At 34.0% G+C, this 23,721-nt stretch overlaps 1 protein-coding gene and 1 long non-coding RNA gene across 2 annotated transcripts; both read right to left on the bottom strand.

Annotated features, from left to right (window-relative positions):
- Positions 1 to 777: 777 nt before the first annotated feature.
- Hmx (H6 family homeobox) lies at positions 778 to 9,843 on the bottom strand. The gene is made up of 4 exons (XM_081984762.1): positions 9,303 to 9,843; positions 5,510 to 5,661; positions 1,657 to 2,083; positions 778 to 1,594 (listed from the first exon to the last, which is right to left on the bottom strand). The coding sequence occupies exons 1-4, from the start codon at positions 9,641 to 9,643 to the stop codon at positions 1,192 to 1,194; spliced, it is 1,323 nt and encodes a 440-aa protein (XP_081840888.1). The 5' UTR covers positions 9,644 to 9,843; the 3' UTR covers positions 778 to 1,191.
- A 12,354-nt stretch (positions 9,844 to 22,197) lies between these two features.
- LOC145732535 (uncharacterized) lies at positions 22,198 to 22,559 on the bottom strand. The gene is made up of 2 exons (XR_014179025.1): positions 22,418 to 22,559; positions 22,198 to 22,354 (listed from the first exon to the last, which is right to left on the bottom strand). It is a non-coding gene; the product is annotated as an uncharacterized LOC145732535 (long non-coding RNA).
- Between the last annotated feature and the right edge of the window lie 1,162 nt (positions 22,560 to 23,721).

Raw genomic sequence — 23,721 nt, 5'->3', positions numbered from 1 at the left:
TACCCACAGTCGAAACAAAATTTGGCTATGTTCATATTAACATGTTACATGTCGTTTATAAACAGTTTTTTCAACTTTTGCTTTAAAAATAGTAGAAAATAGAAATGGCCACTTTTCTTATTAAAGTGACGGTAGAATTGTTTGTAACTTAGATTTTTAATAAGATTTATTAAAAATATTTAATTTTCTAATGTGTTAGTTTATTTTATTTCCGATTTTGTTTAGTATTTTAGATATTGGCCTTTTTTTTAGCTTAGCAAAGGTATTTTTTTAAAATAACAGGATTAACCTCTACAAACTTATATGTTGTAATACACCGTTGAAAAGGTAAAAATAAAATGACGTAAAAATATATAGTATGTTCCATTTAAAAAAATGTAACTTACTGTCATATGTCAGAAACTAAACGGAATAGAAAAAAACTGACTACGCCATTGGATTCTACATGAAAACTACTACCGGGAACCGTTCTTCCTTTTTTGATAACTTTAAGAGCAACTGAAATACAGAAGAGGTTGAAAAATGACCAATTTTCGAAAACTCCCCGTATCTTTGAAACAAAAGAAGTTTGCGCCGCCCACTTTTCGCCAGTCATCTCAGTTCAGAAAAAGAAATCACAACACGTATGCTGATGCAGCACCCTGTATAAACCACATCTTCAAGCTTTTCAGGTGTACAAAAAGTGCAAATTTTAATATAAAACAAACCTCTGATAAATTTAATAATTGGACCAAAAAATGTTTGACCAAAGTGAAACTAGGAAATAATAAACCAATATAAGTTTTGTAGTAAGTTTAATTTACGTAACAACGATTAAATTTTGCTACACAATAGTACATCCAATGTATTTCCTAAGTAGTTTTGGCATAGAAGGGTAACTGCAGTAGCTGCTTTTTAAATATTTATATTCTATATACAGTAAGCTGCACAAAATAAATAAATACAAAAATATTTTTACACAAAGCAATTTTTACAAGTTGCACAATCCGTATTATACAAGAGTAAGCGAGTTGTTGTTTACGAAAGTTTAAATTTATATACACAATACAGACAACAGCCAATAAAGGTCAGTGACATACAAATTGATTTCTGTGACTAGCAAAAATCTTTAATATAGTTTTAAGATATTTTTGCCACTACACCATTTTACACACACTAAAACACTTGCACAGCCACCGTCAATCCTCTCTTTCAAACCAATCCAGACATGGGCGGTCGTGGACTTGATGGTAAACTATGTACCGCCGCTGCTACAGCCGCCTGATGATGGTAATACAGAGAACTGGGATAACCGCTAGTCGAACTGGCAACTACAGGAGATCCCGTACTACTGGCAGCTTCTCTAGTTTCCAAGGAATGGTGTAAACTTAATGGTGTGTGGTTTTGTTCGAAGGGATGCCGGTTGGCGGACTCGTGGTAGAGAATCGGAACCCGGACTAAACGTTGGGCGGCGTGCGCCATATTAGCCGCCTCCAGCTCGGCTGCTAATTGTCTTTTCCATTTGTTACGACGATTTTGAAACCAAATTTTCACTTGCGTTTCGGTCAAGTGCAGACTGGCCGCTAATCCTGCACGTTCTGAGGATGACAGGTACCTAAAACAAAATTGTCGCAGTATAGCAGATGTTTATTTTACTTAGATGTTATAATTGTTTACCTTTTCATATCAAAAGTAGACTCCAATTGAAAAACTTGCGACCGTGAAAATACGGTTCTAGTCTTCTTTTTTCGTTTATTCGACATTGAACTTCCAGGACTCATCCCGTCAGATCCTTGAAGTTTTTTGTCCTTGTCGTTGTCGTAGTCACTCTCATCATCGTCCCCATCTTCATCTATAACCATGTTGTCTGCGTCTCTAAACTGAGGGCTTTTCGATCGAGAATAGTTGTCCAAAGGACTTTTGGACCGTCTGCCATAATTCGGTTCCATAAAAGCTGGATGATTTGATAGCATTGGTGATGGTGAAGCCGTCGGTGATCTTTGATGATCGGATGGTGATGACGGTCTTGATCTGTTCTCTTGATTGCTTGAATTGGGGTGGTCTCTTGGTGATAGTGGTGGTGATTCATCATTAGTAGAACCACCTGAAACAAATATAACACTCAATAAGTTTGGTGAAACCGAAGGATAAGCTTTATATTGACACGACGCTTTTAGTAGGTTTCCCTCGATTAAAACCTAAACTGAATGTAAGACTTCCGAAACCTTGTCAGGACGCTTAAGTTCTCCTGCAGAAAATCTGCCCCTTGGCAAGAATTATTGAGGCAGTGTAACTAATCGCAAACGTAAGAAGGAACTACGGCCTTTAAATGCTAGCAAACCAGAGTGTTATAAATTTGCTTCATTTGTTCTTTACAAAGCAAGTTGTATACAGTGCGTTTTTTTTAACGCGCAACATAGAATTTGACGTGTTAAATTTTTAAGCCCATGTTAGACCATTTTATTTTGGAACTGCAAGTCTATAACTTGACGGGTGTGTCTTTAGTACCCTGAAGCTTAAGTAAGTCTACCAATTTGGTCTAAAAAGTGATTAAAAACTGGAAAAAAATAATTTTTTTTCGAAAAGATTTTATCGTTCCATACTCCCTGTATGCATTGTTGTTCCTTGTTGTTTTTATACTGGCAGGTCAGGTAGCAGGTAAAGTGACATATTTTGACTGCATCACGACCCGACATCTTTTGAACGTGAAAAGGGCATTTTATGATTGTTTGGAATACTGTTTGGCTTCAAACGGAGGTCACTTTGAACCATTCACTTATAAAAATACTTCTTTTGTTCTTAATTTTCTTGATATAAAGTTAATGATCACCCTGTTTTAACTTTCTACGCCAAATTTTACCTGCTACCTGCCGTGCCAGTATCAAAAACAACAAAGAACAACAATGCATACAGGGAGTATGAAACGATAAAACCTTTTCGAAAAAAGATGATTTTTTGCAAGCTTTTTAACACTTTTTAGGCCGAATTGGTAAACTTACTTAAGCTTCAGGGTACGAAACAGCCACCCGTCAAGTTTTATACTTGTAGTTCCAAAATAACATGGTCTAACATGGGCTTAAAAATTTAACACGTTTTTAACGCGTTAAAAAAAACGCACTGTATGGGAGTTGTCTAAAATCGCGTCCCTAAAAACTTATATTAACATTACTAAAAATAAGTGGCACAAACAGGCCGTAGTTCTAAGTGAAACCCTAAAACCGATGTTTTTACATTTCAATTCACAGTTAAGGATTAGAAAGCTTTTCCGCTTGAATCGCGTTTAAGTAATTGTTTAGATATTTGCGGAAAGTGGGATTCCTAACGGAAAATCCATACGGATTTCTTAAAGGGAAAATAAGTCTTCTTTGAACAATGGAAAGTAAGTAAGATCAATTTGAACAAAATTATTGTATTGACAAATTATATCATTTAGAAGTTAGTCAGTAGTTAGACGAGAATGCACAGGGTGGGCAATTTAAAAAAAAAATCTATTTTGAATTTCCTATAGGTTTGTACTACTTTTGGACCATACTGTACACATAATAACAGTTTAAAAAAATACATAATTCTCAAAAGAATAGGGTAAAATGTGTCTATTGTTGAGACACCCTGTGTTGTCAGCTTTAACCTACGGCTTTTGCATAGATTTTCCTTTTAAAAAATTTAAATAGAACGTGACAAGCTGCCAAATATACGGGATAGCTAAATAAATTCACAAAACATTGTTTTTTGCAAGAAAATCGAGTTGCTTTGACAATGAGCACTGTTGCCAAATTTATTTCGCCGTTCTGTTTTTTTGTTAAATTTTGTTTATTTTCTAGTATTTTTTGGCAGAATTTGTGGCAACCTTGTTATTTTTTTGGGTGTGGCGTCATACTAATTTACTTTAATTTTGATTGAACCTTATAAAATTTGTCAGAAGCCTCTATAAATGTAGACTCTCTCAAAAAGTTTTAAAATTATCAGAAGTTTTTAGAAACATTTTGGAGGTACCAGAAACTTTTAAATACTGCTGACAACTCGATAAAAGATGTCAAAAGTCTCTATAAGTGTCTTAGAATTTTGCAGAAAGTTTTAAAATTATCAGAGGCTTTTAGAAATATTTTAGGAATGTCAGAAACCTTTAAATACTCCTGACAACGTTATAAAAATTGTCAAAAGTGTTCTAAACTTTTCCAGAAGGTTTTAAAATTGTCAGAGGCTTTTAGATACATTTTAAAGGTATCAGAAACATTTAAATACTCCTGACAACCTTCCAAAAAATGTCAGAAGCCTCTATAAGTATCCTAAACTGTTCCAAAAGGTTTTGAAACTATCAGAGGCTTTTAGAAACATCTTGGAGCAACCAGACACCTCTAAGTACTGGTGACAACCTGATCAGAAGGCTCTATGGGTGTCCTAGAAGTTCCCAGAAGGTTTTAAAATTATCAGAGACTTTTAGAAACATTTTGGAGGTACCAGACACCTTCAAATACTCCTGATAACGTTATAAAAATTGTCAAAAGCTTCTATAAGTGTTCTAAACTTTCCCAGAAGGTTTTAAAATTGTCAGAGGCTTTAGATGCATTTTAAAGGTATCAGAAACATTTAAATACTCCTGACAACCTTCTAAAAAATGTCAGAAGCCTCTATAGGTATCCTAAACTGTCCCAAAAGGTTTTGAAACTATCAGAGGCTTTTAGAAACATCTTGGAGCAACCAGACAGCTCTAAGTACTGGTGACAACCTGATCAGAAGGCTCTATGAGCGTCCTAGAATTTTCCAGAAGGTTTTAAAATTATCAGAGACTTTTAGAAACATTTTGGAGGTACCAGACACTTTCAAATACTCCTGACAACGTTATAAAAAATGCCAGAAGCTTCTATAAATGTCCTAGACCTTTACAGAAGGTTTTAAAATTGTCAGAGGCTTTTAGATACATTTTAAAGGTATCAGAAACATTTAAATACTCCTGACAACCTTTTCAAAAATGTCAGAAGCCTCTATAGGTATCCTAAACTGTCCCAAAAGGTTTTGAAACTATCAGAGGCTTTTAGAAACATCTTGGAGCAACCAGACAGCTCTAAGTATTGGTGACAACCTGATCAGAAGGCTCTATGAGCGTCCTAGAATTTTCCAGAAGGTTTTAAAATTATCAGAGACTTTTAGAAACATTTTGGAGGTACCAGACACTTTCAAATACTCCTGACAACGTTATAAAAAATGCCAGAAGCTTCTATAAGTGTCCTAGACCTTTCCAGAAGGTTTTAAAATTGTCAGAGGCTTTAGATACATTTTGAAGGTACCAGAAACCTTTAAATACTCTCTTGACAACCTTATAAAAGTTTTACTACTTTCCGAGAAGGATTTAAAATTTTCAGGGACTCTTAGAAACATTTTGGAAGTGCCACAAACCTCTAAATACTACTGACAACCTTACAAAAACTGCCAGAAGTGTCTAAATCCTACTAAAAACCGCACTGAACTGGCAAAACATCGTCACAAACTGACTTAACCTAAACTTGGATATTCGAGATTTAAAGCACTTTACCTGCAGGACTAAGTTTCTCTCTCGGAATGTGTGGAGTCGGAATTCGTCCCCAATACCATGGCAAAGTTCGTGGATCTGTGGTCGCTCCACAAAGGGCTGCGTACCTGCTGCTCGCCGCTGCCAATGCCCCAAAATGGGACATAATCCCCAATCTGAAACAAATCGATCGGTATGAGGAAAGCGTATCAAAATAATCCGGTAACAAAGTCTCGAAAGTGATTCAAGTCAAAGCCATAAAAGGCGCTAAAAACACTGAAAAAATTTCGCTTAATTGGGAAATCTGGTTAAAACAAGTTGAAGGAATAATTAAAACCGACGGCGGAGCCCGGCTTAAAGCGAAAAGCCATTTCCCGACGTTTAGTGCTTCCCAGATGGGAAAATCGGCTCGTCTCGTTTGCTGTTCGCGTTTTAAAACTCTTAAATCACGTTTAAATATTTAGAAAAGTTTAATGGTAGGCAATCGATATTTTGTCACAGTAGCGTAGGATACGAAACAAGTATTATTAAGTTAATAACCAAACGCTAAATAGAAACCACCGTTCAAAGACCAAAAAGTGCTCCAAATGAGACTATATAGAGTATTATATTACGTTATTCGATTCAGCTTGTTATGGCCTACTATATGCTGTACAAAAAGTGTACAGTTTCAAAGATACAGGGTGAAGGTTTGAACCGAAAAACAATGTGAATTAACGTCCATTTTGGCGTCAATCTATTTCTGTTTTAATAGCAAAACCCATTAAGATAGTGGCTTATTTCAAGCAAATTTGAACCATAATGCTATTCGTTATTTTTGCTGTGATCAAACTTTTTTGGGATCTGAAGGAAATGAAATATTTAAACCTTCTAAAGTTGACTTTTACAGCAATCTGCAGATGTGTCAAAAACGTGATTGAAATTCTCTTCCAAAAAGTGCCTAGCTTCTTAGCTGATTTATGCCTGTTTTCCCGACACTTTCAAGGCAATTTCAAGTACAACTTCAGTTGAGGTTTAAATGTGACAGGCTAGATGCAAAATAACACAGACAAAATTGTTTGAAAGTAAATTTGATATAAAAATTTTGTTTCACACCGATACAATTGTTTCTTGAAGCTGCTTTATAAATAAATTGATAAAACTGTGTAAAACCGGCTTTAGACTCAAAAAGATCGGGAACAGACTGTAAATATACTTTCGTACGCCATTGTCTTTTCAGTTTTCATCGTTTACCATTCCAGTTGTGGCATTAAATTTGCATCAGCAAGTTGGAGTTCTCAAGCAGGAGAACTTCTTGAACGGAAGCGGCAACTTCCGCTGATTCCCTAAGCGGATTGAGCAGACCCTCTTAAGTGCTTCAATATATCGTTCATACAAAATAGCTAATGTTTAAAATAACTCACTTAAATATGCTTAGTAATTTTCACCGTTAAAAACTTTTTATTAAAGATGCTTTCCCCAATATTAAAAATCTTAATAATTATCCTTCTATATTCATGATATAAAACAATATGAAAACACATATTCATATAAAAGCAGAACATTTTAAACAAAATTTATACGGAAACTACCATTGACAATTCTAATTAAAATACAGTCATTTACCGATTAATGTCTCGCATTTTGGCTACCCATTTTGTTGTATACGAACAATATTAATTATAATTTATTGGGAGCTGCCGACTAAATCCCAATTTTATATGGAAAATTCGTTTTCCCTAATAGAACTATTATTATGCAATCACTATTGGTATTGGCATTAAACGATCATTAATAATAAATATTAAAAGTGTTAACCAAATTTAGCGCTGTTTTTGTAATAAGGAGTTTTATAATTATTTTGTAATTATTGCCAAACATAAACGATTCGCATGATCAATTTTGCTGTATAAAGGCATCGACCAATTTGTTAATTAACAGTGGTAACATGTTTTTGAATAAAATGGTTTCGATTTAGCTGTGATTGAACCAAACGAGCACATCAAAGGTGGAAAAATTGATTCCGACGGTTTATTTGCGCTACTCAGCTTTTTTCAATTCAGTGTAATTGAAATGATGATTTTAATTTGTTTAATTTCCTCAGTCAGTTTTATACTTGAATTAAATATTATAGAGTTACATTGCGCGAACATATTGATTTAAACAAAACATTTTCACTCGAAATTGAATTGCACGCTTTTATTGAACAATTTAATAAACCTTCCTAAATAAATACCAGTAGAAAACAGGCAAAAAATAAGCGTAATTAACAAATTAAAAAAAAAAAACAAAAAGTGTTAAATTAAATAAATACAACGAATTTGGATGAAATGGTAGTTAGTTAAGTGAAAATTGATTGAAATACTACAGGGTGTTTCATGAAGAAATAACGCCAAGGGCATATATGGTAAATAGTATTGTTTTTAGAGTAACAACTTTTACAAGGAATAATACCTTCATCATGAAACACCCGGTATTTATTTAAAAGACAACAATTTGCAAAGCATGTATGTCTCACCGTTTCTACGATTGCACTAGTGGTTTATAGTGTTTTAGATACACTGGTAGGCAGTTCATAGCACCATTTTTCTATTTTAATTCTTTAATAAATCGAGGATAGGACTTTGTGACAAGTCCACGCCCAATTTGTTGTGTTTTTGAGCAAGAATGTGTAGAAATTATTGACCAATTTCCCAGAAAAATCAAAATGTTAAAATTAAGCTGGCTAATCGCCCAGACAATTAAAAAAATTAGTTCATAAAAGAAGAGCCGAAGAATATGTAATTTTGAGTTACCAAGGTAATTAGAGGCCTCTGACAGTGTTATAATTTGCTTAGAAAGATTTTAAAGTAGTTTTCTGGCATTCTAAAAATTAATTTTTAGGTGGCTCTGAAAAATGTATAATTTTTCTAGAAAGATTTTAAAGACATTTTAAATATGATTTAAAGTACATTTAGCAACTTTATAACGATTCTAGGAATATTTTAGAGGCGTTTGACATTAAAGTTGAATCCTTGACAGGTTTACAAGATATTTGGAGGCTTCTGACAGTATTAACGGTTGCTTTGAAAGGTTTTGAAATATTCAGACATTTGACATTTATGATGGACGATTTAGGAGTTTCTAAGGTATTTAGAGACCTCGGACAGCATTAAAAGTTGCTTTATATTATTTTGAGATTTGTGGCGATTTAAAAAATTATCTTAGGCACTTCTGGCCGCCTTATAATGTTTTCAGAGAGATTTTAGAGACATCTGGCATTTATAATGGATGATTTAAGTTATTTAGACGCTTCTGACAGTATTAAAGTGTTTTAAGGTTTGTAGAGGTTTCAGACATTTAAAAAAAATTATCTTAGACACCAGGGAGAATATGTTGAGATGATTTAGTTTCTTCTAGGCAATTGCCTAGAAACTTAAAGAGAAGACAAGCTGTTATAAGAAGAGAGGAGAAATGTGATGAAATTATTGAGCTGGCTAGATGTAGCAGATCATTTTGCGAAGTATAAACTATGTACTATTCTAGTAATCTACTAAAAATTATATATTAAAAAACTTCAAGAGAAAACTAACTGGTAAAAGCAAACCGGACGAATATATGTTGAAATGATTGAGATGGCTAATTACTCAGATAATAAATTGATTTTTTTTATTGTTACGCCCTTATTTGATTGAAAGTTGTAGATACGAATGTCTAATATATTTTAAACAAATTTTAATTATACAGGGTGTCACAAAATTACATGGGCAAATTAGTGAAAATCACCAATGCACTTGTGGTTCCATACTACTCTAGTAATGTAAATAACTAATTTAGTCTAGTGTGACATAAATATTACCTTGACAGCATCGTACTATTCGCAGTAGTTGTGTCCAAAATACTTTGTCCGTTGGTCAACGAGTTCGTATTCAAGTCAAACCTCTTGGAAACCGGTTCGTCCCGAGACAAGATACTAGAAATGGAAAAGTTCGTGGAACTACCCGAAATTTTTTGCGTGGCGGTAATTTTCGACTCTTTTTCGTGTTTGTCCTCGTCGTCACTGGTCCTGATCACCGGAAAACACGTAGTGACGTGATGGTTCACCATTCTGCCAAAGTCCGGTTCTGGGGAATTATTTCGGCTGTTGGACTCCGGCGACGATACTACGTTAACCTCAATGTCCCTACCCGAAGAACTCATGATCACCCACTAAAACCACCAAGAAAACGAAACGATAAACGCGTATTTTTCCACATTAATCAAAAAAACCAGTCCGAACGGAACAACCACTGCTCCAGCCGGTCGTGAAATAGCCCTTTCCGTTTGTTTAGATTGCATTTGCTTGCTCGGGGCGGTCATGCCAAGAACACACCCCTAAACAGAAACGATCACGGGAGCCACCCCTAGTTTGTTCCTTTCTTTCTCTTGGACATTGCGGGCTCGATATCGACGTGAGGGTTTACTCGTGTCGTTTCTTTCTCCCACTTTCTCTTCTTATTTCATCCCCCACGTTTTGCGATGGGGCTCTATTTCCGCTCACTCTCGCTCATTAGGACAGTTATTTGACGTCTCTGTTCAGTCAGCAGCTTTTATAGTGGTGTTTCTTGGCAGTTGGGGAATTTTTGCGCCAAGGATTATGCCATATTCGCTTTGCCTAATTTGTCGGCGAGGCGAACTGTGAAATTGGCTGTTTTCTAGCTTACGAGCTGAGGGTTTTGTCGGGAAATTGGCCACTATTTTATCAGAATTAACCTGTTTCATAGTTTAAAAACCTTTTCAAATTTGATTTAACTGAAAAAACTTATATCGACACTTTTTCTTCTGAAAAGTTTCTCTCTAAAATTTGTCGTTTTTGAGATATTTACCATTAAACTTTTCAATATTTGGAAGGTTGTACAAGGCAAACGGTTTATGTTAAGACAAAACGGTTTGCATGTTTTTGATCTTACTTTTCTAAAATCTATATTATGACTGCATTTTCAAAATTTTCAAAAATTCAACATTTTGACATTTCTTCTGGTTTCAGAAATGTAATTTAGGAAGATGTAAACTTTTTTGCCCTAACATCAACCGTTTGATTTCTACAGTATTCCAAATATTGAAAATTTCAATGTTTTTAATGGTAAATATCTAGAAGACGAGAAAATTTAGAGTGAAACTGTTCAGAAAAAAAATGGTCAAGAAAAGTATCAGTTATTAAAGTGGTCAAACAAAAATCCGTTGTTGCCACTGATTTAATGTAGATGTGGCAACGCTGGAATTACAAAAATATTTTGTATGAGTTTTTCTTCGCTCAAAATTGTCAAAAATTAGCAACAACGCCTCTTTTGAGACGGTATCTTGAAAACACCACAGACTGCATTCACAGGTCAATTGTCAAATGAGAAAGTTTTTAAATGTCCTCTGTAAACAATGAACACTGTCAGGTGTCAAATGTCAATAATCGGTTATTATTTTGGATATGTTTGGTTCCAAAACCTTTATTGATTGGGATCGTCTGGAACTTATTCTGACATTATAAATGTATTGGATATTTGTTTAAAAGTAAAAATTGTTTAAATACTTATTTCTTAGGCACAATTAAAATTATGTGATCTGAACTTAGACTGTGACAATTTCCTAAGATATTTATTACTAGGCATCACAGTTTGAGTCTACATGTCACTTAATTGCAATTAATCCTAAGCTGGCACCCTCTACTTCCATTATCACATAATAGAAATGAATGTCATTAAAACAGAGAAGAAGTCAGAAGTCATCTGCCAAATAGACAGATAACACTGACGACTCTTTACTACAACAGAAATGAGTTTCTACTATTAGAGCAAGCAAACTAGGAAATATTAAACGTTGAAATAACAGTAATAATGAAGCAATTAACTGCACCACACGAGCCTCTGATCACAATCAAAACCGCCGGTGATGCAACGAGTATCAGAAAAGTGGAGGCATGTTAACACGCGTTAAGTTATGGCCATTTATCGCACGACCAAAGACGACGCAACAGTTGTAAATTTCGGCTCTGAAATCTGATTGGTCGACGAAGGGTGAAGGGGGTACGAGGAGGGCACACCCTTTTTATGGTGGGGAGAAGGGCGCGTCGCCGCTGTTCAGTTGTTTTGTTGTTTAGCTCAATAGGTTTGGGGAATTAGCCTGATTGTCCCCCTGATGATGGCGGGATAGTCGACGTTAAATACTGTTAAAAGGTTGATACAATAAAACTGTAAACGGAGACATTTTTAATGTTTACTTAACGTTATACAGTGTTTGAGGGTATTCAGTGTCATTGACGAGTTTTGTATAATCTAGATTGTGTGTAGAACTGGCTTTTGGCCGGCCATTTTGCTTGACCCGCAGCAATTTAGCTCAATCAGCGCTAATTGATTAAGACCGCCGTAGCACGCCTTATCGATTTCTACCAACAGACACTTGAGCCGCTGGCCACTGATTGATTGACTTCGGGCTATTGATGTTTAATACTGAATAGATAGTGGCTTGCAGTTTCGTAAACCCTCAATTCGATAACAATTAGCTACAACTGTGTGGAAATATCTTATTTCAATTTCTACGTCTTAAAAAAAATCGTCAGTTTAAGCATTCATAACTATACACACTCATTTTGCACAAAAAAGTCTGAGATTGATCGATGTCAGAAGCCCACATATTCTAAAGAAGAATTGTGTTCCTCAGCTTTCGAAAAAAGTGGAAAAAAAGTTTGATATGATTGACCTCTGGTTAATCGCCCAAAAATTTTGAAAAAAGACTGACTTATCAATTTTAAAAACCGACATATTTTAAAGAAGAATTAAATTGTATCAATGTCTTAAAAGCGGTATAACTTTCGAGTTGAAAAATTTCCTTTCTTGGAACCGGAAAATGACTTGATATCTATAATGCAAATTTTTCCTGATACTGAATGACGAATGTAAGTTTTTCCACTGTCAAAGTCATTGTCAAACTTGTGATTCAATGTAATGGGAAAACTCAAAAACATCTAAATTTATTAGGCGCTTTTTTTCGACCCGTTATTTCAGATCCATAAAAAATCACGTGACACTATGATTACAAAATCACACAAAGGTCACGTGACTTTGGGATCATGACGCGTTTGGATCCGAAAACACAAAATGTTGATAATCTAGTAATACAAGTCTATGGTCACATTCATAAGAACTAATCGATTAGCAATCGAAAAATCGGATTTTAAATTCGATGAGCAAAATGAGGTTTAAGTAATGCTTTTTGGATTAGTAATCGATTTATTTCAGTGCATTCAGAAGAAAATTGTCTAGCGATAGCTAATCGATGTGTTCTTATGAATGCGGCCGATTAAACTACATTTTGTCACACATTCCTTTCTCTACATAATTAAATTCACATACTATTCGACCAATATCATTGGATCATAATACCTATATAATATATTACAAAGCAAATCCTGGAATATACTACAGCTAACTCTTATCAACACTAATTTCTGATTTATTCTCTTTTTGTAGGAAAGTCCGATAGTAAAACTTCAGTAATTAAGTACGTTTATAAATTTTTTTATCACAAAGTAAGTCATCCGGTAAGTATAATAACTTAAATTACCATTGCAGAGAACAAACACTAGAATGTACACTTTCACAAAAACAGTACAGCAAACCAGACAGACCATATTAATATTTGGCAGACCATTGACTGTCTCTATAGTACCGAACCATTCAAAACTAACATAAAGAAGACCGACAGTTTTGAACGCATGAAGAGAAAAAGAAAAAAGAGTTGTCTTATTACGAAGATTAAACCTAATTCTTCAGTTTCCAGCTGGCGCCATCGTTTGTCTTCAACTAGGGATGTTTTAACGGATCATTTGGTGCGGTAAAGCAACAATAACCGAACCATGGAATAGTACCAATTTGTGCTGACAAGTTGGGTTATGGTGATTTGAGGTTGAAATTTTGTTGCATGAATGATTTTCTAAGTAATAATGTATTTATAGGTTTGTCAAAACCAGCTGGTTAGGAAGAACCAAAGATTTTCACCAGAGAAACTGACAGAATTTCTGAAAAAGTTTGCTTTTTACAGTGACTAACAAACCACATTTTAAAGTAGCTCTTACGAAAACATAATCATTGTCAAACAGTACAAAGGTTTCTTCAGTAAACACCTTTCAGTTTACAGCACAAAAGGCTTAAGTAGTGTAGCAATTTTAACAGGTCTTTATCCATGTGAAGATGTTTACCGAGAGACAAATTGAGTATCCTAAGAACGGTAAAGTGTTTTAACAAAAAGAAAGTAATTTTTGAAATTACTTTTAGTAAAGTTGTCAGCTTAAAAGTTCCAGAATGTTTATCATTCCAATTATAAACCTGGCAAAGGAAACTTCAACATACAGAAGTTTTGATTCGAAAGATATCTTTTCAAGTCCTTCGTTAACTCGGCGAGACATCAAAAGTAAAATTAAGGGAATCGTCGTGCTATTCACTTCTTTGATCAGCGATGAATGGCCCAGGCCAGAGGAAATGAAAATGGAGATGATTACCAACCACCGAGAATATTTTTTTTTTTGGATAGGCGCTTTTAATAACGCCTACAGGAGACAGTTTCACTAACGTTTTGTATCAAATATTGAACCTGGACAAGTAAGTACGTTAAGTACCACTTCCGAAAAATCGTTGATCTCGGTTTTAAGGGCTTTTCAAGAAACTCGTACGTAAACCAGAAGGGCCTTTACGCGACACAATAGGTGACAATAGATCTGTTTTGCTAACGAACGATCACTTATGTACGCCTGACTCGGTTCTATTGTGTCAAGAGGATTATACGTTTAACCCAAAGTAAGTGGTTGTGTGTCGGCATTCGCACGTCTTAAGCACCTTTAGTTAGGCTAATACCATTGTGCAACGCCTTATTTGGATATCTAATTCCCGTATTCACACATTTTGAATAGCTGCACCCGGACCAGGTAACATGATTGTTAACCATGAATGGACTGATGTAATATTAAAACTCCATCTAAAGTACTTCAGATGAACCAAATGAATGGTACCAATAAATGTTACATTCTTTTCTTCCTTTAGATCCTATAATCACAAGTTTGTACATTTTAAAATATTAGTAGCTAAGTGATGGTTCTAACAAGAATAACAACGAAATCAGCCAAATTGTGGGTTATTTGCAAGACAATTTGTCAGATAAAGCATAAATAAAGCAATCTACTGAAACTAATATAACTGGTAATACCAGAAAAAGTTAAAATAGGAACATGCAAGTCTGCTCTGACTCCTTCTGTTTATGACACTCCAAAATGTGAAAATATAATTTTTTATATGTCAATATCTCGAAAACCATTGCAGGTAGATATAGGTTATCATACATGAAACATACTTCAAATTGTTAGCAGAATCCAAAAATATAATATTATTCAGGCTGTTCTATTTAAAATAGTAAAGTTGGTACTTACTTCACGTAATTACCAGTGGTACCGCGAACGTAAAAATAATTTGGATAGGGGAGGCCCAAACGCAAATATTAAACCCAGAAATTTTCAAAAAATTATCTTTTACAGTTTTCGAAATATCGACCGCGGTATTTCCCGGTGGGACACCCTGTATAGTAGGTAAACATAGACTACACCATTTACATATGTAGTTTAGAAAATATCACTTGGATTTTAAAAATATAAGTTGGATATCAGAATCTATAACTTGTATTTCATTATCGTAAATTTGGTTTTTTTTAATATCACTTTAAGCAAAAAAAACCGCCCATCGGGAGTATTAATTTATATAAAATATACAGGGTGTCCCATAACTATATGACAATCTCTCGGGGGCATGCAGGGGAGGTCAAAATAATACGATTTGTTCATATAATGTTTTTTTAAAGTCACTCTTAAGGGAAATACTGAGCCCCAAACAACTGCCTTCCAATTAACGTTTTTGGCTGTAACTTTTGAAACATTTTGTATATTGTAATGATTATTGGGTTTAATGTTTTATCGAAAGAGACCTTCTATTTGACATGAGAACCAGGTATCTCGTCTTCGAAAGGCAGGAACTAACGACCTAAAACACAATTTGCTTAAACTTTGACAGCTGTCATTATTTTCAGCTGCAATCGCCATTAATGGATACTCTTGACATATTTATCGAAAAATTGTACTCTTCCTTTATTTCGATAAAATAAACGGTTTTCGAAATAAATCGATTTTTCATTGAACTGCTTAAACCACAATGTTATTAAAAATATTCGTTAAACTATTTACTTTTTTTACTTATTTACTTTTCCAAATTACAAATGACCACGTCTAAAATCCAACTGCTCTTTTCTATAATACAAGTGACTAATCTGAAATACAAATTGCAATTTCGAAAATCAAAGTTATTATTCTAAAATTGAAAGTACCTTTTCTGAAATACAAGTGATATTTTTTAAATCCATCTTATGGTTTCTAAAATTCAACTGACGCTTTCTAAACTAAATGTGTAAATGGTGTAGTTAAAATTGTTCTATGATAAAATCGTGCATTAAAGTAAAACAATTGAAAAATCATGCATTAATGGGACTTATTAATGAACGATTTTGTATTCGTTGTCGTCCATTAAAAAAAGCTGTTAATACATGATCGACGGAAAAAGTTTATTACGATCCAATATAAATAGAAAATTTGGAATTAAAAGAAATTTGATGAGTGCTAGGTTTTAAAAATATTTTCATCTCTCTGTCACTTCCGGTTTAACCGGAAGTTGATGTCGACTTGCTTATTTTAATTGGAACACCCTGTAGGATTGTGTGTGTTAGTTAGTTAGTCAGTTTTTCTTACAACACACAGTCGACAATAAAAAAAAGTTGTAAAATCAATTTTTTTTTAATTCTCATAAAAGAATTTTTTCTCCCAAACACGCTGGTGCAGTCCGTTTTTTGATATCACTTACCGTTCCCGAGATATTCCATGTCGACAAAGAAACAAAATATAAATTTCCTCAAAATTACAATAAAAGTGACTCAAATGTAACCTATATCTATCTACAACGGTTTTCGAGATATTAACGTTTGAAAAATTACACTTTCAGGTTTTTCAGTTTTATAACTCTTAACCAGAATGAGATAGAGCAAAACGGCTTGCATGTTCTTATCTTAACTTTTTGAGATCTATCATTTGGTAATATTTTTAATTTTGACAGGTGTCAAAAATGTTATATCAGTAAAAATCAAGACACCTGTCAAATTTTCTAATATGTTCACGCAATAGATCTCAAAAAGTTAAGATAAGAACATGCAATTTTCAAACATTTTATGATACATCAAAAATATTTGAAATCGACAGGACTGTACAAAAATACATAAATATACAGGGTGTTCCATTTAAAATAGGCAAGTTGACATCTACTTCCGGTTAAACCGGAAGTGACGCAATATTTGACCATAAGCATAGCCTAAGTTTATCGGAAGATAAACCTTTAATGAACGATTTGGGGGTCTAACCCTAGATAAGGAAAGTTTTAGAGAATTTTATGACAATCTCATACCCGGTTTTCAAATTTGATCTCTTCCCGTTTTTAAAAGAGAGTTTCTAAGTAACTTTGTTTAATCTTGTAGTGGGTAGTTGGGAATCATAATAAATTAGTAATAATTTTTTTAAGTGTTTTTTTAGTGTTTTTTTTACTTTGATACAAGCAAGTTTTTGTTAGAAAACTTTTTAAGGCCTCTTAACTTACTAAAAATATTTTTTACGTTAGGGACGTGCCAATAGTATCAATCGTAGAAAAGGAAACACGCAGCTCTTTCCAATAATGCAAAAAAAAATAAAATGGCGTCTATACAGGGTGTCCCACGACGAAAGACATCGATTGATATTGGAAAAAGTATAAATAGGAGAGTTTTGAAAATTTGGCAGGATACTGATGCCCACATCAATCTATCCCAATCTAACTAAAATATTTTCAAGATGGTTGCACTTCCGTTTATACCGGAAGTCGATCACAACTTTCTTATTTTAAATAGAACACCCTATACATTATTACGTATTTGAATTCCTCACAAAATTCTGACCAACTTTTGTGTACAATGCCGTATGCCTATCTCTAGCCGTTTTTGAAATATTTGATGTTTTTCCAAAAAAGTGACAGTTGCAACACTCAACATATTTTTTTATTCTGTCAAAACCGTATTTCATTTTGCAATGAAACTTTGGGTTATTGTAAATAAAGGATCGTTTTATTAAACTGAGGGTGCGTAATGACCCATTTGTATACAGCGTCGTCAAAAAAAATCATAAACTTGCCACTAAAAAAAATGAAAAATTTCAAGTTTTTTAAATAGAAACCCACATTTTTATGACGGAATCATTTTGAGCATTAAAAATTACTATACGTTTCAATTTACTTGCCTATACCTAAATTCAACCCATTTCGTTTTATTTGAGAATAAACATTTTTTTATTATGCTGCACGGTTGGGATTATCTGGTATTCTAGTTGGTTATGCTTTTGACACACGGTGATATTGGAGACCTGCAGGGCATGTTAATAACACTAATTTTGAGTGTTTTAACAACTACAAATACGCAATCGCGGTTACGTTATTCAAACCAAGATTACTTAAATCTGTTTATTATTTACGGAGAATGTGATAAAGTTGTAAGTAGAACATGTGAGGTATTTGCCGCTCGTTATCCAGAAAAACGAAAGCCATCACCAAAAGCTGTCAAGCAAATAATTGAACATTTTAAGAATACGGGATCTGTGAAGAGAAAACCTATGAAAACAAAACCAATCCTTAATAATACAAATGTAGAAATTGCAATTTTGGGCTATTTTGTTCCAAATCCAACTTCGTCAATAAGATAAGTTCCGTAGAATCAGGCATATCTAAAAGCTCAATTCAGAGGATCCTGAAGAAACATAAATTTCACTCTTTTTCATTTAAATTAGTGCAACACTTAAAAGAGGTTGACTTTCCGAAGAGAGTGGTTTTTAGTGAGTTTTTGCTGACTAGTCACTATGGAGAAGAATTGTTTTTGAATAATATTATTTAGAGCGACGATGCCAAATTTACTAAAAATGGAATGTTCAATAGACATAATTCACACTACTGGTGTGACATAAATCCACACGTAATTAGGAAAGAAGTTTTCAAGAAATCTGGAGTTTTGATAATAAAAAATATTTATTCTTAAATAAAACGAAATGGGTTGGATTTAGGTTAGTTTAGGTTAGGCAAGTAAATTGAAACATATAGTAATTTTTAATGCTCAAAATGATTCCGTCATAAAAAATGTGGGTTTTTATTTAAAAAACTTGAGATTTTTCATTTTTTGGCAGGTTTATGACTTTTTTTGACGACCCTGTATACAAATGAGTCATTACGCACCCCCAGTTTAATAAAACAATCCTTTATTTACAATAACCCAAAGTTTCATTGCAAAATGAATTAGGGTTTTGACAGAGTACAAAAATATGTTGAGCGTTGCAACTGTCACTTTTTTGGAAAAACCTCATATATTTCAAAAACGGCTAAAGATAGACATAGGGCATTGTACACAAAAGTTGGTCAGAATTTTGTGAGGAATCCAAATATGTAATAATATATAGGGTTTTCTATTTAAAACAAGAAAGTTGTGATCGACTTCCGGTATAAACGGAAGTGCAACCATCTTGAAAATATTTTAGTTAGATTGGGCATGCCCACATCAGTATCCTGCCAAATTTTCAAAACTCTCCTATTTATACTTTTTCCAATATCAATCGATGTCTTTCGTTGTGGGACATCCTGTATACAACGTGCACAGGTGTTTCTATGTATAATAAAAGAAGTTTTACAATTAGCTAAGTTGTGGAATTAAATCAAGGAAACATATTATATTTGATATAAAAGAACTGACTTTGATGTATTTTTAATGTGTTTATGTAAATCAATGTTTTCTGAGCTCAAACTAACTGGGTTATAAAACAGTTGAGAAAATACTAAACTTGCTAGTTCAATTATTCTATCATAAGTCGTTATAAAATCATAAATAAAAATGTCTGTCGTAAAACATTGACGAAAACTCTAGGCAAACACACATCTGTAATGCTATAAAGAATCTCGTATAAAATACATATAAGGCCGCTACAAAGGAAATAAGCACATTTCGATGTAAAAGCCTCTAAAGCCCCTGAGCCGTCGCAGGCTTCCAGAAGAAAGACTGCTAATAGAGCTTTTCCAGAGCTTTTACCGGGCGCGCTGAAACCCAATTCGTGATCCAATAACAAAAGACAACTATATTACCGGCCGCTCGGACAAAGGCACCACCGTTTTGCCTGAGATTGGATCATGTCGACAGGGGAAAATGGGGGCCGACTCCCCATTTTTACAGGGGGAGATGCTCATCCTCGAGTTTACGAGGGTAGTTGAAAAATGTGTTTTTTTAACAAACGACCATCATACTGTCACAAGTTATGAAATGCTGTCATTTAAGGAAAAACGTTTGGCACAATTATCCATTAGCCAACTACCATTCGTAAATTTTCCCAAATAACCGTCAATACAAATCCTAATTACATACAGACCATTGAAATGACATTACTCCTCTTAATTAGCGTTTAATTGAACTGGGGGGCGGAGCTTCTGCGGGAATATGCTAGTTGATGTAAGCCGCTGGTGGCAGAGCCAATTTCCATTTTAATGTCCGTTCCAAGTTGCCACGATAGCGGTCCAGGGTGGGGTCGAATGGAGGGGAACATGATGCCCACTATACGACACGATTTCGCAATTAGCCCGGTTGTCGAGTTCTCTTTGTTTCAGTTAATGGCCCTTTACCTGAACAAATATTGCAATACTTATGTTGCTGCTATTTTTGCATTTACAAAATCCATCCCTGTTTTGAACTAAGCAATAAGCATTTCAACTCTCATTCCATAAAAGACCGTAATGGACTTTTGATGTGTTTCCAAGAGTCTGGAAATCACCGCTGTTGACAAAACAAACGAGCCCGACTCCGGCAACTGTTTTTTTTTTGTTTTACCGACCCCGGGAATGACACCAACGCTTGTTTTATTACCGCCATGTTGCTTTGTTTTATTTGTTGACAAAATGGCCAAGCGCGTTAAATAAAATAAATAGCCGCCCCTTCCTAAAGTCCGAGTGGCAACAAACTTTCGCTCAATAACCGGTTCCTGGTTTACTAATCAATTGGACGGCTATTTAAAAAGTACTTAGTCACGCTATTGTCCCGCCTACCCCAACAGATAGAAAAGTAATCTAAAGCAAAAATAGAGAGAATAAAAGGCGGATTACTCAGTCAAATGTCAAAGTTGTATTCTCGTTCTGATTAAAAAGCGAGTTGCGACATCAAAAGCCGCTGCAGGGTAAACGACGACAATCAGGGGCCACAATCGGGACCCAATTTGCCCGCATTGTTGTCTTTTTTCAATCAATATCTGCCTTTGTGACTAGCAGTTTAATTTGTTAGTATTTCTATTTGCGGGGACCAGTCAACGCTAGACGATATTTTTAAGTTCAATTTTGGCATGAAATTTAGTTGAGATTTACTCACTGAAATATTTTAGGTATATTTTTTGTCGGTGCTGAAAACTAAAACTATTTTCTTGAAGAGCATTAAAAAGTGCCTCCAGAATGTGCCATTGATTTTCCAAAATAATCAATAATAAAGTGGTAAAAAAATAAAATAGAAATTTGACTTTTTCGGTTTTTGTCAGATATCTCTCATCGAATTTGTAACACCCTGTATACTGTATCAAAAATAAGTAAAGTGAAGTAGGTATGGTTCATTTTTTTTCCCGTGGCGGTTACGTCATCAAGGGCTCCGCCATATTGAAATTTACGCACGTCGTTTATTACAAGCTAGGCTATCCATCTTTTTAATCACCTGTTTGGACGTTGCCGTATTGACAAATTCCTCCTTTAAACTTCACAATATGTATCTTTCATTAAGCAATTATAAATGAAAATGAGAAAACTATATTGTTTTGAAAAAAAACATTCTAAGAATCTCAGATGTTTTGCATGCAATAAATGCTTTTTTTTTCGAAATCTGTATAATTTATCTGTCCGTTTATTACTGCAACCAACAATACACCAGGTTCACATCTGCTCGTGGAAGATGTAGCAACATAGAGCATTTGAGGTTAGGAATTTTAAAAAGTTGAAAAACACCAAAAACTACAAACAGAAGAAATAAAAACTTAATTTAGGGTTGTTTAAGTTTATTAATTAGTGTTGTTATTGCGAGACCTTTGTAGAATTTAAGATTTTTCTTCACCAAACTGGAAAACTTGCAACATTTGGTGGTAAACAAAGGCGGAAAGTTCCAATCAAACTTTGGCTTGGGAACAAGAACCACATTCAATTTAAATTATCTGGAAAGAACATCACAGATAGGTGCATTCAAACGAGTTATTAACAGCCCAATACCAACGTTTCAAGAATTATTCCATAAAATTTGCAAGAAAGGAAAGGCAATGTGTGTATCCTGGGGACTATTAAATCCTAAAGCAGTGTTTTAACTTATAACAGAATTGTTGGTGTTTTAAGAACTTGCTTCTTGGTTTTGTGATATAGATTGCTTATTTATTTCCTGTTGTAAATTTACCCAGCATTAAATACATATCAATTTGGTTTTGTTGTGTGATTTATTTAACATCTTTTTTCAATTTGTTCAATTTTTTGGAAGAGCAGGTAGGTACCTCAGTTAAAGAAATTATCTAATTTTATGATTGTTTATGAAGAAAACTAGACTTCTTAGATAAAAAAGAAATTTGAGTGTACTTTTTAAAGATTATATTTGTATATTTCATAGTGTGTAAATAATACAATTAAAATAGTAATTTAACCTACTATCTGATGGAAAAGTATTTAACAGTAGCACCATCTGTTTCTAGCCTTATAGTCAGAGAAGATACGGCAAAATGTATAAGGGCTAATTCTGCAAAATAATGGCAGTTGATCAAATTTATGTATTAAGTAACTTGTATCTTTCTAATATTACCTGAAACTTATTAGAAATTTGTTTTTTCAACACTCTGCATATGGATTTTGACAACACCATTATTACCATAGCTTCAAACACCTTTTGTTTAGAGTCTTTTACAGCAATTGATAATGGGACTTTTTAAATTTGGACCCTTTCAAAGCATGATAAGCAAACTGTAGATTAGGCAAATAAAGGTACCTGAAACATAAGCTATTTAGTATTAGCAGCTCATTAATACCTCTACCAGAGTCCTTTTTATAGTATTAACTTGGTTTTTGGTAGGGTTCTTGTAAAAACTCTTCTTGGGAGTAAGTAAATAATTATATAGGCTGTTTCATTGTGACAGTGTTTTCTATTAGAAAAGGCATCCTTTTCTGTTCCACAAACTCTAGTTCCTTCAGAATGTTTCACTGGGCCCCTTTTTGACCAACTGCCAAATTACGTCATTGTGACGTCAAAAACACTCTGCTCGCTCCATGGAGCTTGAAAACGAATGTAACTTCATTTATGTAATCTAAATATCAACAAACTTAAGCCAATGTCACTCAAATCTGGGGAATTTTTTTGGTAACTTTTGGTTGTGTATGTCAGATTACAAGCTTCATCATTTGCTCCTCCTAAGACGTATTTTAGCGTCAGTGTAGAATGTTTACGTCTTCTCATTTCAACTCATTCTGATAAAACAAGATGGCCTATGTTACTACAGCTTAAAACTTAGGTTAACACTGACGCCAAAATACGTTTTATAACTGTTATTTAAGACAAGAATTCACTTCCACAGTATATTATCCATCAAGTTTTGACATTTTATCTCAAGTAAGCAAATTTTTGATATTTAGAATAGACCGGTTTTTTATTTTTAATTGTGTTTTGGTTATTTTTATTCAATGAATAAAAAAATTGAAAACATACAAGGAAGGAGCAAATGTGACGGACCTAGGGGACAAAAGTGGTGTGGGCATATGGCGGCCGTAAATTTCCGGTTGGCACTGTCAGTCATCGTATATGTCAATTCATGTTCCTATTATATCAAATCAAGATTTTCTTTTATAATAAGAATTGTGTAAATTGAATTTCTGAATAACATTAAAGATGAAGAATGCTTTAAAATGTAACCAGTGTTGGTGGTTACAGTTTAGTAACCACTGACTCCAATTTACATCTTTTGATTTGCATAGTTCTTCCATTCTTTTCTAAACCTCAATGGTTATATGACAATAATTCTATTTCTTGCTACTTTGCCAACTAGTTACTTTCTGAACGAATAATAATGGTATGTCCAAGCAAACTAGGCTAATATGCTAAATGTCAATTAAACA

This window comes from Ips typographus, linkage group LG8 (assembly GCF_016097725.1).
Source record: "Ips typographus isolate SLU linkage group LG8, UJ_Ityp_2.0, whole genome shotgun sequence".
Taxonomy (NCBI): Eukaryota; Metazoa; Arthropoda; class Insecta; order Coleoptera; family Curculionidae; genus Ips; species Ips typographus.
The sequence above is the reverse complement of the archived record's forward strand: the minus strand, read 5'-3'. Positions and strand labels throughout refer to the sequence as shown.

Bases quoted from the DNA above. Each gene is read 5' to 3' on its own strand.
- Hmx (XM_081984762.1), bottom strand. From the start codon at position 9,643: ATGAGTTCTTCGGGTAGGGACATTGAGGTTAACGTAGTATCGTCGCCG. The intron at 5,662-9,302 runs GTAATATTTATG...GATTTGTTTCAG, and splicing joins AATAGTACGATGCTGTCAAG to ATTGGGGATTATGTCCCATT. The intron at 2,084-5,509 runs GTAAAGTGCTTT...TATTTGTTTCAG, and splicing joins AGAGAAACTTAGTCCTGCAG to GTGGTTCTACTAATGATGAA.